General features: G+C 41.8%; 1 protein-coding gene and 1 non-coding gene across 2 annotated transcripts in view; both read left to right on the top strand.

Moving 5' to 3' along the window:
• Nucleotides 1-12,457, top strand: part of Pigu (phosphatidylinositol glycan anchor biosynthesis class U) — an 82,380-nt gene that overhangs the window by 25,140 nt on the left and 44,783 nt on the right. Inside the window, exons 5-6 of the mRNA XM_021192865.1 lie at nt 3,592-3,701; nt 6,287-6,387. Of these exons, the coding sequence (XP_021048524.1) occupies nt 3,592-3,701; nt 6,287-6,387 (211 nt within the window). The remainder of the gene's footprint in view (nt 1-3,591; nt 3,702-6,286; nt 6,388-12,457) is intronic.
• LOC115063804 lies at nt 11,302-11,408 on the top strand. The gene has a single exon (XR_003843663.1). It is a non-coding gene; the product is annotated as a U6 spliceosomal RNA (small nuclear RNA).

Below are 12,457 nucleotides of genomic sequence, written 5' to 3'. Positions count from 1 at the left end.
CCTGCCTCTGCCTCCCAAGTGCTGGGATTAAAGGCGTGCGCCACCACGCCCGGCCTAAAAGAATAATCTTAATTAGAAGATTTGGCATATTGGGCTGGCAAGATTGCCTAGTCTATAAACATGCCTGCTGCCAATCTTGGCAACCTGAGTTCAGTCCCTGGAACCCACAGAATGGAAGAAGAGAACGGACTCCTGCAAGTGGACTTCTGATCTCCATAAGCGTGCCGTGCTGCATATGAGCTCTACAGACAAGTAAATAAGTGAAAAGCCCATTGATGTAAAGTGTGTTCCTAATCATATACGAGCCAAGGAGAATTGCATCCTGGGACTATTCTCCTTGACCAGGCTTCTGAGAGGTCACATATGGGCCTCATGCCTGCAGAGGTCTGAAGATGCCCTGGACCTGGAGATACAGACAATTGTGTGTCACCGTGTGGGTGCAGAGAATGGAACTCAAGTCCTCTACAAATGCTCTTAACTGAGTAATCTCTCCAGTGGGGTGTGTGTGTGTGGGGGGGGGGGGATTCTTTTTTGTTGTTTTTGTTCCTGTTTTTGAGATAGGCTCTCACTTGGTAGTCCAGGGTGACCTTGAACTCTTAATCTTCTTGCCTGTATCTCCCAAGTGCTAGGACTATATGTATATACCACCATGCCCAGCTCACTATGCTATTTCTTAGTGTACCAAGGTGTGCTCTTATCCTCAAGACTGAATTAAAATTTGAAATACTTTTGTTTCCCTATTTCCAGAGTTCAGATTATTATGACATAGGACCTCTTGGTTAGAGTGAGGTTGATTTACACTCTGTCAGAAATGACCTCATTTTGAATGCCAGCTCTTTTGCTTTTTTTGTTTGTTTTGTTTTTGTAGTGCTGGGAATCAAGCCCAAGGCCGGTGATCTATGCCTGAGCCATATCCCCAGCCTTTTTGTGTGTATGCTTTGAGATAGGGTCTTGGTACATACAGCTCAGCTAGAGTTTGTGATCTTGGTGCCTCATACTCTTTTGTCCTGGGATCAGAGGTCTGTTCCCTCTTCACATGACTGCTGAATACAGCAGCTCTTAGTGCTGCCGCCACATCACACACTGCTCTATTGCTTTCCTGTTCCAGTGTGTAGATCCAGTGTGTAGAGTAAGACCCAGGGTTGTATGTATGTGAGGTCATCTACTACTGAGCTACACTCTGAGCTTATTGTGTGTGTACACTTGTGATGGTACACATGGAAAGGACAACTTGCAGGTCCGTCTACTACTGAGCTATACTCTGAGCTTATTGTGTGTGTACACTTGTGATGGTACACATGGAAAGGACAACTTGCAGGTCTGTTTACTACTGAGCTACACTCTGAGCTTATTGTGTGTGTACACTTGTGATGGTACACACGAAAAGGACAACTTGCAGGTATTGGTTCTCTTCTTCTACCATGTTGGTCTTGGGGATTAAACTCTGGCTGTTGGACTTGATGGCAAGTTCTTTCACTTTCTGAGCCCTCTCGCTGGAGCTCTGCGTGTAGTTTAGACTGGCCTAGATCTAATTATGTAGCCCGAATTGGGCTACCTCCTGAGTGCTGGGATTACAGGTGTATGCTACTACACTTAGCTATTGATTTAGGTAGGATGTCAGTACATGTATTCCTGAAAGACTCTACTTTATAAAGGAGGAGAAGTCACTCCCTCAGTATTATCATCACTGGAAGGTTGGTTATGCTCCACTAAGTAATTCTTCCCAGCCATGCTCATGCAAGTAACTCTAATTAAACTCAACTGGTCTCCTGGTCCCCCCCTTTCTCTCTCATATACAGACAGAAAGACAGACAGACAGACAGACAGACACACACACACACACACACACACACACACGAAAATAGAGAGGTTTGCGGGCAATAGTGGCGCATGCCTTTAATCCCAGCACTTGGGAGGCAGAGGCAGGCGGATTCTGAGTTTGAGGCCAGCCTGTTCTACAGAGTAAGTTCTAGGACAGCCAGGGCTACACAGAGAAACCCTGTCTTGAAAAACCAAAAAAAAAAAAAAAAAAAAGAAAAAAAAAAGAAAAAGAAAGAAGAAAATAGAGGTTCTAGAGAGATGGCTCAGTGGTTAAGAGCACTGATTGCTCTTCTAGAGAACTCAGGTTCAATTCCCAGCATCCACATGGCTGCTCACAACTGTTCAAAATTCCAGTCTCAGGGGATCCAAAGCCCTCTTTTGCTCTTTAGGGGCTCCAGGCACTCATGTGGTTCACAGACACATGCTAGCAAGACACCCAAATACATAAAAGTAGAGAGGGATGTGTTGAGACAAAGTACAGCAGGAGTGAGTGAGCAGCTGATAAGAGAGCGATGGGGGCTGGTATGGCTAAAATATCATTATGTACATGTCTGATGTACTAAAGGACAAATAAAAATTACATTTAAAAAGTCTCCATTTGGGCTGGTGAGATGGCTCAGGGGGTAAGAACACCAGACTGCTCTTCCAAAGGTCCTGAGTTCAAATCCCAGCAACCACATGGTGGCTCACAACCATCTCATAGGGAGATCTGACGCCCTCTTCTGGAGTGTCTGAAGACAGCTACGGTGTACTTACATGTAATAAATAAATAAAACTTAAAAAAAAAAAAAAGTCTCCATTTGCTACAAGGATCTTTTTAGTCTAGGGACATTTGTCTTGGTAGGATTTGAGACTCTATCCCTGTCGTCTACATAGCATCCTGAAAGTTCTGAGGGCACTTCACAGCTAGCCCTCTTTTCCCCTATCAGCCTGGGGAATATGAATGCTAACTGATGGTAGCCAGTTGATTTTTGCAAAAGTGACATTACCCTAATCTGCCCTTTTCTGCAATGATGTTTCTTTTTTGGAACTCACACCCAAGAATTTGTTGGGATACATCAGGGAAAACAGAGCTTTCCACCGCTGTGTGACTGCTTCCTAACTCTAGCTCCCCAGCCATTCCAGTTCCTTTCTCCATCATAATTCCTTCACACTTCCTCTATAAAAATATAAAAGAAGACCAAACAAGCCAACCTTTGAGATAGAGGAATGAGGAAGGGAACCTGAGATACTGTGCATCCGGATGGATCACTGGAACTGCTTAAACATGTTTTGCTGCTGGAACTTTCAAGCCCTGCCACCACTGATGGTACCTCCCAGAATGACTAAGTGGCTTGGCCATACATTAATCCATTCATTTGCCCACTGTGCTAAGTGTTAGGTATACCCAGAGAGCAAATTAAGTAACCCAAACCCTTGTGGAACTTAGACTTTAGGGAGGAGCCAGGCATCAGTCAGTTAGAAATACTGCCGAGAAAGAGTGTTTATAGTAGAATGTGTATACACACCTAAAGGAGTGCACACCTTCCGGGAAAGGGAGAGCTGAGCTCTCAAGGCTGTGTGGGAGTCAGCCAGAGGAGAGTTCTGGGAGCATGGGGAGCACTGCCTGTTCTTGTGCTGGGACTTGGTAGGGTTAAGTGGGGGACTAAGTATGAGGAGTAGGGTAGGACAGACCGCAGTGTGGACCAGGGCAAAGATTTTTGTCTTCATCCTGAAAGCAATGGCAAATCATCTGTCGTATGTGTCTTGTGCACCCTCTCCCACCTCTAGTTTAAAAAGCAGAAACTTCTCCTAGAGCTGGACCAGTATGCCCCAGATGTGGCTGAACTCATCCGAACCCCCATGGAAATGCGCTACATCCCTCTGAAAGTGGCCCTGTTGTAAGTACTCCCCCACAAATCAGAACCCAGTGCCAACAAACGCAAGGAAGATCTGATGAGACTGTCCCATGTTGTAGCTGTAGAGGTTTGCAGTCTTAGTCATCAAGTGTCTGCCGTACTTCTCTTGCACAACTGGGGTTAGGGCCAGCAAGAGAGACAGAGCCATTCTGTCTCTGTTGAGACAAAGACTCACACAGGGACATGCACCATCAAACCCTTCACAAAGGCCTTTTGACTCAGTGCTTGCCTGGGCTCCAACCTGATGGTAACTAGTGTTTCTTAAAAATGGTAGTTCTTTATTAGTAGTGTATTGAATACAGTTTTGGTCTTTCTGTGGTGCTCTCTCATACAGCTTCTGTACTTCATGTGCGATTTAGTTCCCTGTTTATAATTCAGAAAACTGGGCTAGGTGACAAGCTTGGAAGAGTGGCAGCTGCTAATGCTTTAAGAAAAACTTCTCAAAAAAAAAAAAAAAAAAAAAAAAAAAAAAAAAAGAAAGAAAAACTTCTCTAGGAGTAATTAGTACACCAGTGAGTATGATCCTCTCAGATCATTCTCATCTGTGTTTCTGAGGTAGGCAAAATGAACTATTTAATCAGCCAGTACTCATCAGATATTAATAACATGCTAGTTTCTAGGAACACATACTAAACAAAACATAAATTTCCTCATGGAAAAACATGCCCTTAAAATTTTTTAGAATTAGAAGCTGGACATGATGTCACATGTTTGTGATCCCAGCCACAGGGCCTAAGGAGGGAGGACTGCTGAGTTTGAGGCTAATCTGTGCTATGTAGCAGTATTCCATATCAGAAAACAAGGGTCTGTGGAGGGAGCTTGGTCGGTAGCATGCTTGCATAGCATACAAAGCCCTGGGTTTGATCCTCAGCACTGAATAAATTGGGTGTGGTGGTGCTTGTCTGTAATCCTACCACTTGGGAACAGGAGGCAGGAAGATCAGAGGTTCAAGGTCAACTTCACCTACATAGTGAGTTTGACGCCCACTTAGGTATTCTGGGGCGGGCTGCTTTTTAGGAGCCTTTACTCTGTGTATGAATTTCCTATTCAGTATTCCCGGTAGATGTCTGGGAAGCTGCTTCTTTAGTGTCACCCGATACTTAGAAATGGTTTTATGTTTTTTCCTCGTATGAGATAATTTTGGTATATCTGTTCTCAACTACATATTTCAGAAATTTGATGGGAACTACTTTAATAGGACCAAAGGTTTAGCAACATAATGAATCCTTATAGACTCTTGTATCCCCTGAGGGTAGTTTCATAATAGCAGCAGCCATTTCTTTGAAGCTTGTATAACAAGTCTGATTGCTGGGAAAAACAAAAAACAAAAACCCACCAAACCCCCAAGAGTTTCTAGGCGTTTGGTTTTAGAACTACTAATCTTACATTCCTAGGAGGTAGTATTAGATTTAAGGTCTTTACTTGTAAATAATTATTATAATCTTTTTCTAAGACACTGGTGTATTTCTTCTTTTCTGATAATCAGAATTATGTAACTGACCTTTCTTCCTTTGTCTGCTGGGAAACTCAGCCAGGTCTGAGGCTGTTCTTGTAAAGCTGTAGACCTGTCTGAGGCTGTTATTGTAAGACTGTACAGTTGTCTGAGGTTGGTTATTACACAGCTATAGACCAGTCTGAGGCTGTTATTGTAAGCTGTAGACCTGTCTGAGGCTGGTTATTACACAGCTGTAGACCTGTCTGAGGCTGTTATTGTAAAGCTGTAGACCTGTCTGAGGCTGTTATTTTACCACAGCTGTAGCTTTTTCGTTTTCTTAGCTTTGCATTTTATTTTCTTCTTATGTATTATCCCTGGTCTTCATTATGGCTGGCTTTACTTTACTATTATTTTTGTTATTTGTTTTCATTTTAGTTGATGCAGAATTTTTTGTAGAAGCAGGACAGAAATAAATAAAGAGAATCCATTCTGGCTGTGTAAGACTTTCCAACTCAAAAACATTTTAGATTGTTCATTTTCTAATTCCATTTCTTCCTACCTTAGCAGGGAAAGACTCCAGCTTAACTCTTTCGTAATGGGAGGTCAAGATGTCCTGTGAAGTTCTGTGCCAACTAACTTGTAGGATTAAGAGGATACTTTGTTCGTAGGTCTGGCTCAGCAGATACTGCTTGACTATGAAGAGGGCTAATAAGAAAGAATGCTGGCTTTAGAACCAGGAAGACCTGATTTTTGAGTGTATTTAATAGCTTTAAAAACTTGGGCAAGTTATTTAATACTGAGTCTCAGTTTCCTCATCTACAAAAGTAAGATAATGTTGCTGGCCTGGTGGTACATACTTGAGATCCCAGCACTGACAAGGTAGGGACCAGAGGGTTAGGAATGCAAGGTCATCACCAGTTCAAGGCCAGACCCCCAAAACCACACTACACTGCAAACAAACAAACAAACAAACAAAACACTGAAAACAAAATAAAAACAAAAATATTTTTGCTAGTTTATAGGAATGTTTTAAGTAGAAACATGACAGTTTTGCGTACCATGGTTGTGGTGGCCAGGACTCTCTGGTCCATTGATCAGATTTGCTAATGACAAATCAATGTGTTTTCCCTAGCTACCTCCTAAATCCCTACACGGTCTTGTCCTGTGTTGCCAAGTCTACCTGTGCCATCAACAACACCCTCATTGCTTTCTTCATTTTGACCACAATAAAAGGTAAGGCACCCAAGAAGGATATAAAAAATACAGGGTTTTACTACACGCATGCACAAGCTGACATGGTAGCACAAACTTGTTATCATATCTGGGAGGCTGAGACAGAAGGATCTGGAATTCAAGATCAGCCTTTACTATAAAGTAAGAACTTGTCTCAAAAAGAAAAAAATACATTTTTTTTAAAAAAATTACATATAAAATAAGATTATTATAGAAAATTTAGATAAACCAAGAGAAAAAAGATAAAGTCTTAAAAATCTACCACTCAGAGAATCACTGACATGATTTTTCAAGAATTCCAAACAATTATATGAGAATATCAGTATCCTGTACCTCTAGCCCAGCTTTGTTATTGTTGTCTCTCATTGTAATGATGCAGGACATTTTGTCAATGCAGGGCAGAAAGAAGGAAGAGTCAGTCCTGACTGTAAGATGTCCAGGACAGCCTTTGTTGGTGTGAGTCAGGCTAGGGAGGAATCCTGACTTTGAACTACTAATCCTCCTGCCTCCACCTCCCAGTGCTGGTGTTACAGCCCAAGCCATCACTTCTGCTAGTTCAGCTTCTTTGGAGCAATACTGTGCTATGCTTTACTTCTGTTTCTGAGCTATGTACTTGTCTTATGAATGATACATTTTAGGCATTTTTAATTGTGTTCCATTATGAGAAGTGGAGATTTCTTAATAGGACTTTTGTACCAATGTTTCTGCTTCCTCTTTGTTTGATTTTCATATATTTCAGTTTTGAGTAAATCAGTAGTTGGGTTGAGTGTGTGGCTTAGTGGTAGTATGTACTTAGCATGTATGGATAGGCTCTAGCACCAATAAATAAATGAATCTGGTTAGAACTTACATTTCACGACACTGTATTGCTCACTGCTAGGCAAAGTAGCAATTATTATTACTTTTGTTTTCTATCATTAGTTTTGCTTTTTTTTTCTATGCAATTACTCTAGTCTTATTTTTCCTGGAATTGTTTTTGTTTCATTTTTTTTAAGATTTATTTATTATTATATCTAAGTACACTGTAGCTATCTTCAGACACACCAGAAGAGGGCGTCAGATCTCATTACAGATGGTTGTGAGCCACCATGTGGTTGCTGGGATTTGAACTCAGGACCTTTGGAAGAGCAGCCAGTGCTCTTAACCGCTGAGCCATCTCTCCAGCCCTCACTTTTGTTTTTAATTTTATCTAGTATTGTGTGTGTATGGTGTGTTCGCAGGGACACACGCCACGGCTCACGTGTGTATGGCAGAAGACCACTTTGCTCCTCTCCTACTTTTCTGTGGATTTAGGATGGAATTTGGGTCATCAAACTTTCACAAATGCCTTTCCCCATTGAGGTGTCTTACTTGGTTGCTTGTTGTTTTGAGACAGGTCTCACTCTGCAGCCCTGACTGGCCTAGAACTCAATATGTAGACTAGGCTGGCCTGGAACTGTCATCAGTCTGCCTCCCTCCACCTCTCAAGTACTGGGACTATAGGTATGTGTCACCATTGGTTGCTGAGCCAGCTCTCTAGCCCTCAAACGTACATTTTTGTTTCTTTGAGACAGGGTCTCACTTTGTAGCCTAGGTTGGTCTAGAACTCAATTTGTAGCCCACACTGCCCTTAAAAATGCCTTTTATCTACCCAGTACTGGAGTTTCAGGTATTTGTCACTATACTCAGTTTTTAAAAATTGGGGTGTGGGGGGCTAGAAAGATAGCTCAGCAATTAAGACCATTGGCTGCTTTTCCAGGGGACCTGAGCTGGATTCCCAGCATCCACATGGTGTCTTCACAACCATCTGTAACTCCAGCCCTAAAGGATCCAGTGTCCTCTTCTTAACCTTACCAGCACTGTACACACGTGGTATACAGACATATATGCAGGCAGAGCACCTATACATATAAAATAAAAATAAAGGTTAACACTTTACAAAGACTATTTTTGTTATAATCTATTCTTGGTGGCTTAATTCTAATTTTACTTATATATTGTCATTTCAGTAGGATAAAGTATAATACATGTGATTCATCTGCCACAGCACACTTGAGTAAGAAAACAACTTTTGGGATTTGTTTGTCACCTCGCACTATGGATTCTGGGGGTTGAACTCACTTAATCAGGCTTGTGTGCCAAGTGTTGTCCTTGTTGAGCCGTCTCAAGAACCCAGTCTGAATTTGTTTTTTCTTTGAGGCAGAGTCTCACTATGTAGCCCTGACCTCAAACCTGTTATGTAGACCAGGGTGGCCTCAAACTCACAGCGATCCACCTGCCCCTGCCTCTCTAGTGCTAGGGTTAAAGACTGGAGTCTGTTTTTCTCAAGCACTAGTCCATTGTGTGAATGAGTCTATGCAGATTCTTTTTAAGGTTTAGGTTTTGTGTACACATGTATATAAGGGCTATGCACACAGAAGAGAGTGTTGGATCCTTGGAGCTGGAGTTACAATGGCTGTGAGTGCTGGGAATTGAACTTGGGTCCTTTTAATCACTGAGCCAATTCTTCACGACCCCTCTCCCTGTATTGCCTCTGTGTGTGTGTGTGTGTGTGTGACAAGGTTTTGGTATATAACCCAGATAGACTTCAGATTCACAATGTAGCCCAGGCTTGACTCTGAATGCCTCAGTTTCCTGAGTGCTGATGTTACAGGTCTGTTTCAACTACCATGCTCAGCTTAGAAATGCTTTAATCAATTTCTGCTATTTAGTATTTTGATGATTTTCTGGTATTTAGCTACTTAAATAATACTACAATCAGCTTCATCACATGTATTGATTTTCGCCTTCACAATCAGGTATTTTCTTTTTTAAAAAAAATTTAATTTTATTTGTAATTCATTTTTTACACTCCATATTCCATTCCCTGCCCCTCCCCATCCACTGCTCCACATCCCACACCTCCACCCCACCCCATCTCACCTGACCTCTAAACTCCCTGTGGCCTCAAGTCTTGTGAGGGTTAGGTGTATCAACTCTGAATGAACATAGACCTGGAAGTCCTCTACTGTGTGTGTGTTGGGGGCCTCATATCAGCTGGTATATGCTGCCTGTTTGGTGGTCCAGTGTTTGAAAGATCTCGGGGGTTAATTAAGATTAATTAAGACTGCTGGTCCTCCTACAGACTCACCCTTCTCCTCAGCTTCTTTCAGCCTTCCCTAATTCAACAACAGGGGTCAGCTGCTTCTGTCCATTGGTTGGGTACAAATAACTGCGTCTGATTCTTTCAGCTGCGTGTTGGGTCTTTTGGAGGGCAGACATGCTAGGTCCCTTTTGTGAGTGCTCCATAGCCTCAGTAATAGTGTCAGGCTTTGGAACCTCTCCTTGAGCTGGATCCCACTTTGGACCTGTTGATGGACCTTCTTTTCTTCAGGCTCCTCTCCATTTCCATCTCTGTAATTCTTTCAGACAGAAACAGTTATGTGTCAGAGATGTGACTGTGGAGTGGCAACCCCATCCCTCACTTGATGTTCTGCTGGAAGTGGGCTCTATAAGTTCCCTTTCCCTACTGTCAGGCATTTCATCAAAGGTCCTTCCCTTTGAGTCCTGGGAGTCTCTCACCTCCTAGGTCTCTGGTGCATTCTGGGGGTTCCCCCCAACCTCCTATTTCCTGAGGTTACCTGTTTACATTCTTTCTGCTGGCCTTCAGGTCTTCAGTCCTTTTCCCTCACCCAATACCAGATCAGGTTCCCCTCTTCCTCCCACTGCCAGCCCCATCCACTTTCCCTCCCAAGTCTCTCCCTCCCTCCCCACTTGTGATTACTTTCTTCTCTCTCCCAAGTGGGACTGAGGTGTCCTCACTTGGGCACTTCAGCTTGTTGAGCCTTTTGAATTCTGTGTACTGTATCTTGTGTATTCTGTATGGGTTTTTTTTTCTTTTTTTCTTTTTCTTTTTTGCTAATATCCACTTATTAGTGAGTACATACCATGCATGTCCTTTTGGGTCTGAGTTACCTCACTCGGGATGATGTTTTCTAGTTCCATCCATTTGCCTGCAAAAGTCAGGATGTCTTTGTTCTTAATAGCTGAGTAGTATTCCATTGTGTAAACGAACCACATTTTCTGTATCCATTCTTCTGGCTATCCAGGCGCTGGAAACAACCAGGTGTTTTCTTAAAGATTTATTTATTTACTATATGTAAGTACACTGTAGCTGTCTTCAGACACTCCAGAAGAGGGCATCAGATCTTGTTACGGATGGTTGTGAGCCACCATGTGGTTGCTGGGATTTGAACTCTGGACCTTTGGAAGAGCAGTCGGGTGCTCTTACCCACTGAGCCATCTCACCAGCCCAACCAGGTGTTTTCTTAACAATCAGTTCTAGAAATGGAATCTACCAGCTCACGATTTCTTAAATTTGTTGCTAAATTTATATTCTTATAATACATTCCTTTAATATCATAGGAATTCTTATTTTCAAATACTGTTGCTTAATCATTTGTAAGATCAAGAAATACTCATCATGTAATATCGGGTGTCATGAACCTTTTATGTACAGTGTACTAACCTTTTGCAGGGTAGCTCATAAGAATGACTTAGCTCTTCATAAGACATTGTTCCTTTTGGGTTGCTTATGTTCTTTCCTTAGGCCTTTTAGTTTCATTTATTGGGTTATTTATAATAATTACAGTCTGGGATATAGCTCAGTGGTAGAATTCTTGTATTGCATGCATAAAAACCCTAGCTTGTTATGAAGGTTGTGGTCATTTTTGCAAGAGACAATTCTTAACAATAAAGAGTTTTTATGGAGAGATGGCTCAGCAGTTAAGAGCACTGACTGCTCTTCCAGAGGTCCCGAGTTCAATTCCCAGCAACCACATGGTGGTTCACAACCACCCTTAATAGGATCCGATGCCCTCTTCTGGTGTGTGTGAAGAGAGCTACAGTGTACTTACATAAATAAAATAAGTAAATAAAACAGATTCTATTCTACTGGTGCTCGCTTCGGCAGCACATATACTAAAATTGGAACGATACAGAGAAGATTAGCATGGCCCCTGCACAAGGATGACACGCAAATTCGTGAAGCGTTCCATAAAAAAAAAAAAAAAAAAAACAGTTTCTACTGTCTATATTCCCTACCTCAGTCTCTGTCTCTAGATGCTAAGCTCAGATAGGCTGTCCCTTACCAAGGTACCTAGTGTCTGCCAAAATAAAAGATACATGCTTCATCAACCAGAAGCACTTGCCTTGGGAAATGTCACCTTTCTAATTGTTTCCTTTTGTTTTAACCTTATTAGAGCTCTTGTGTGGTTGTCTAGGTTAGTCTTAAGCTTTTGGGTTCAAGGGACCCTTCTTGCTCAGCCTCCTAAGTAGCTGGAATACAGATATGTGTCACCTTGACCATTGCTGAAAATGTCACTTTTGTTTATTATTATTATGACTGTTATTCTTGTTATTAGTATTGATATGTCACTTTGAAGAGTTACTTAGAAGTTGCAGGCAGTAGGGTTGTAAATTCAAGGGCTGTCTTTGCTTATATAGTGCACTAGAGGGCCAACCAGCCAACTTAGGCCCTGATTCAAAATTTTAAAAGTAATACCAGTCATAGCAGCACATGCCTGTTAATCTCAGGTTTGGGAGATAGACATATGAGAGTCGGAATTCCAAAGTCACCCTCAGTAATTTAGTGAAGAGTGTGAGGCCAGCCTGGGTTATATGGAATAGCTGGCACGTTGGCTTAGCAGGCCAAGGAGCCTGCAACTGCTTGTGACAGTATGAATTTGGTTCCCATGACCCATGTGATGGAAGGAGAAACACAGCTCTCACAAGTTCTCCTATGGTTTCCATACTCCTTCTGTGAATATACACAAATAATTTTTTTTAAACCTGGGGAGGGGGGGGAATAGTTCTAAGAAAATCTCAGAGCTATAGTTTTGGTTCCAAAGAGAGGCTTTTTACTGTATAACTTGATTTCTGTTGAATAAATTCACAGATATTTTAAAATGTTACACACACAATGTTGTTTAATATTTTATGAACATTACAAGTTGGCTTAACAAATTTGTATGACCCTCCTGGGAGGCTATTTATCAGTAGTGTTAAAATATTTGTATTTTTTATTTATTCTGGTTTTTTTTTTTTTTTTTTA

The sequence above is a fragment of the Mus pahari genome, chromosome 3 (assembly GCF_900095145.1).
Source record: "Mus pahari chromosome 3, PAHARI_EIJ_v1.1, whole genome shotgun sequence".
Taxonomy (NCBI): domain Eukaryota; kingdom Metazoa; phylum Chordata; class Mammalia; order Rodentia; family Muridae; genus Mus; species Mus pahari.
This window is presented reverse-complemented; position numbering and strand designations above follow the sequence as displayed.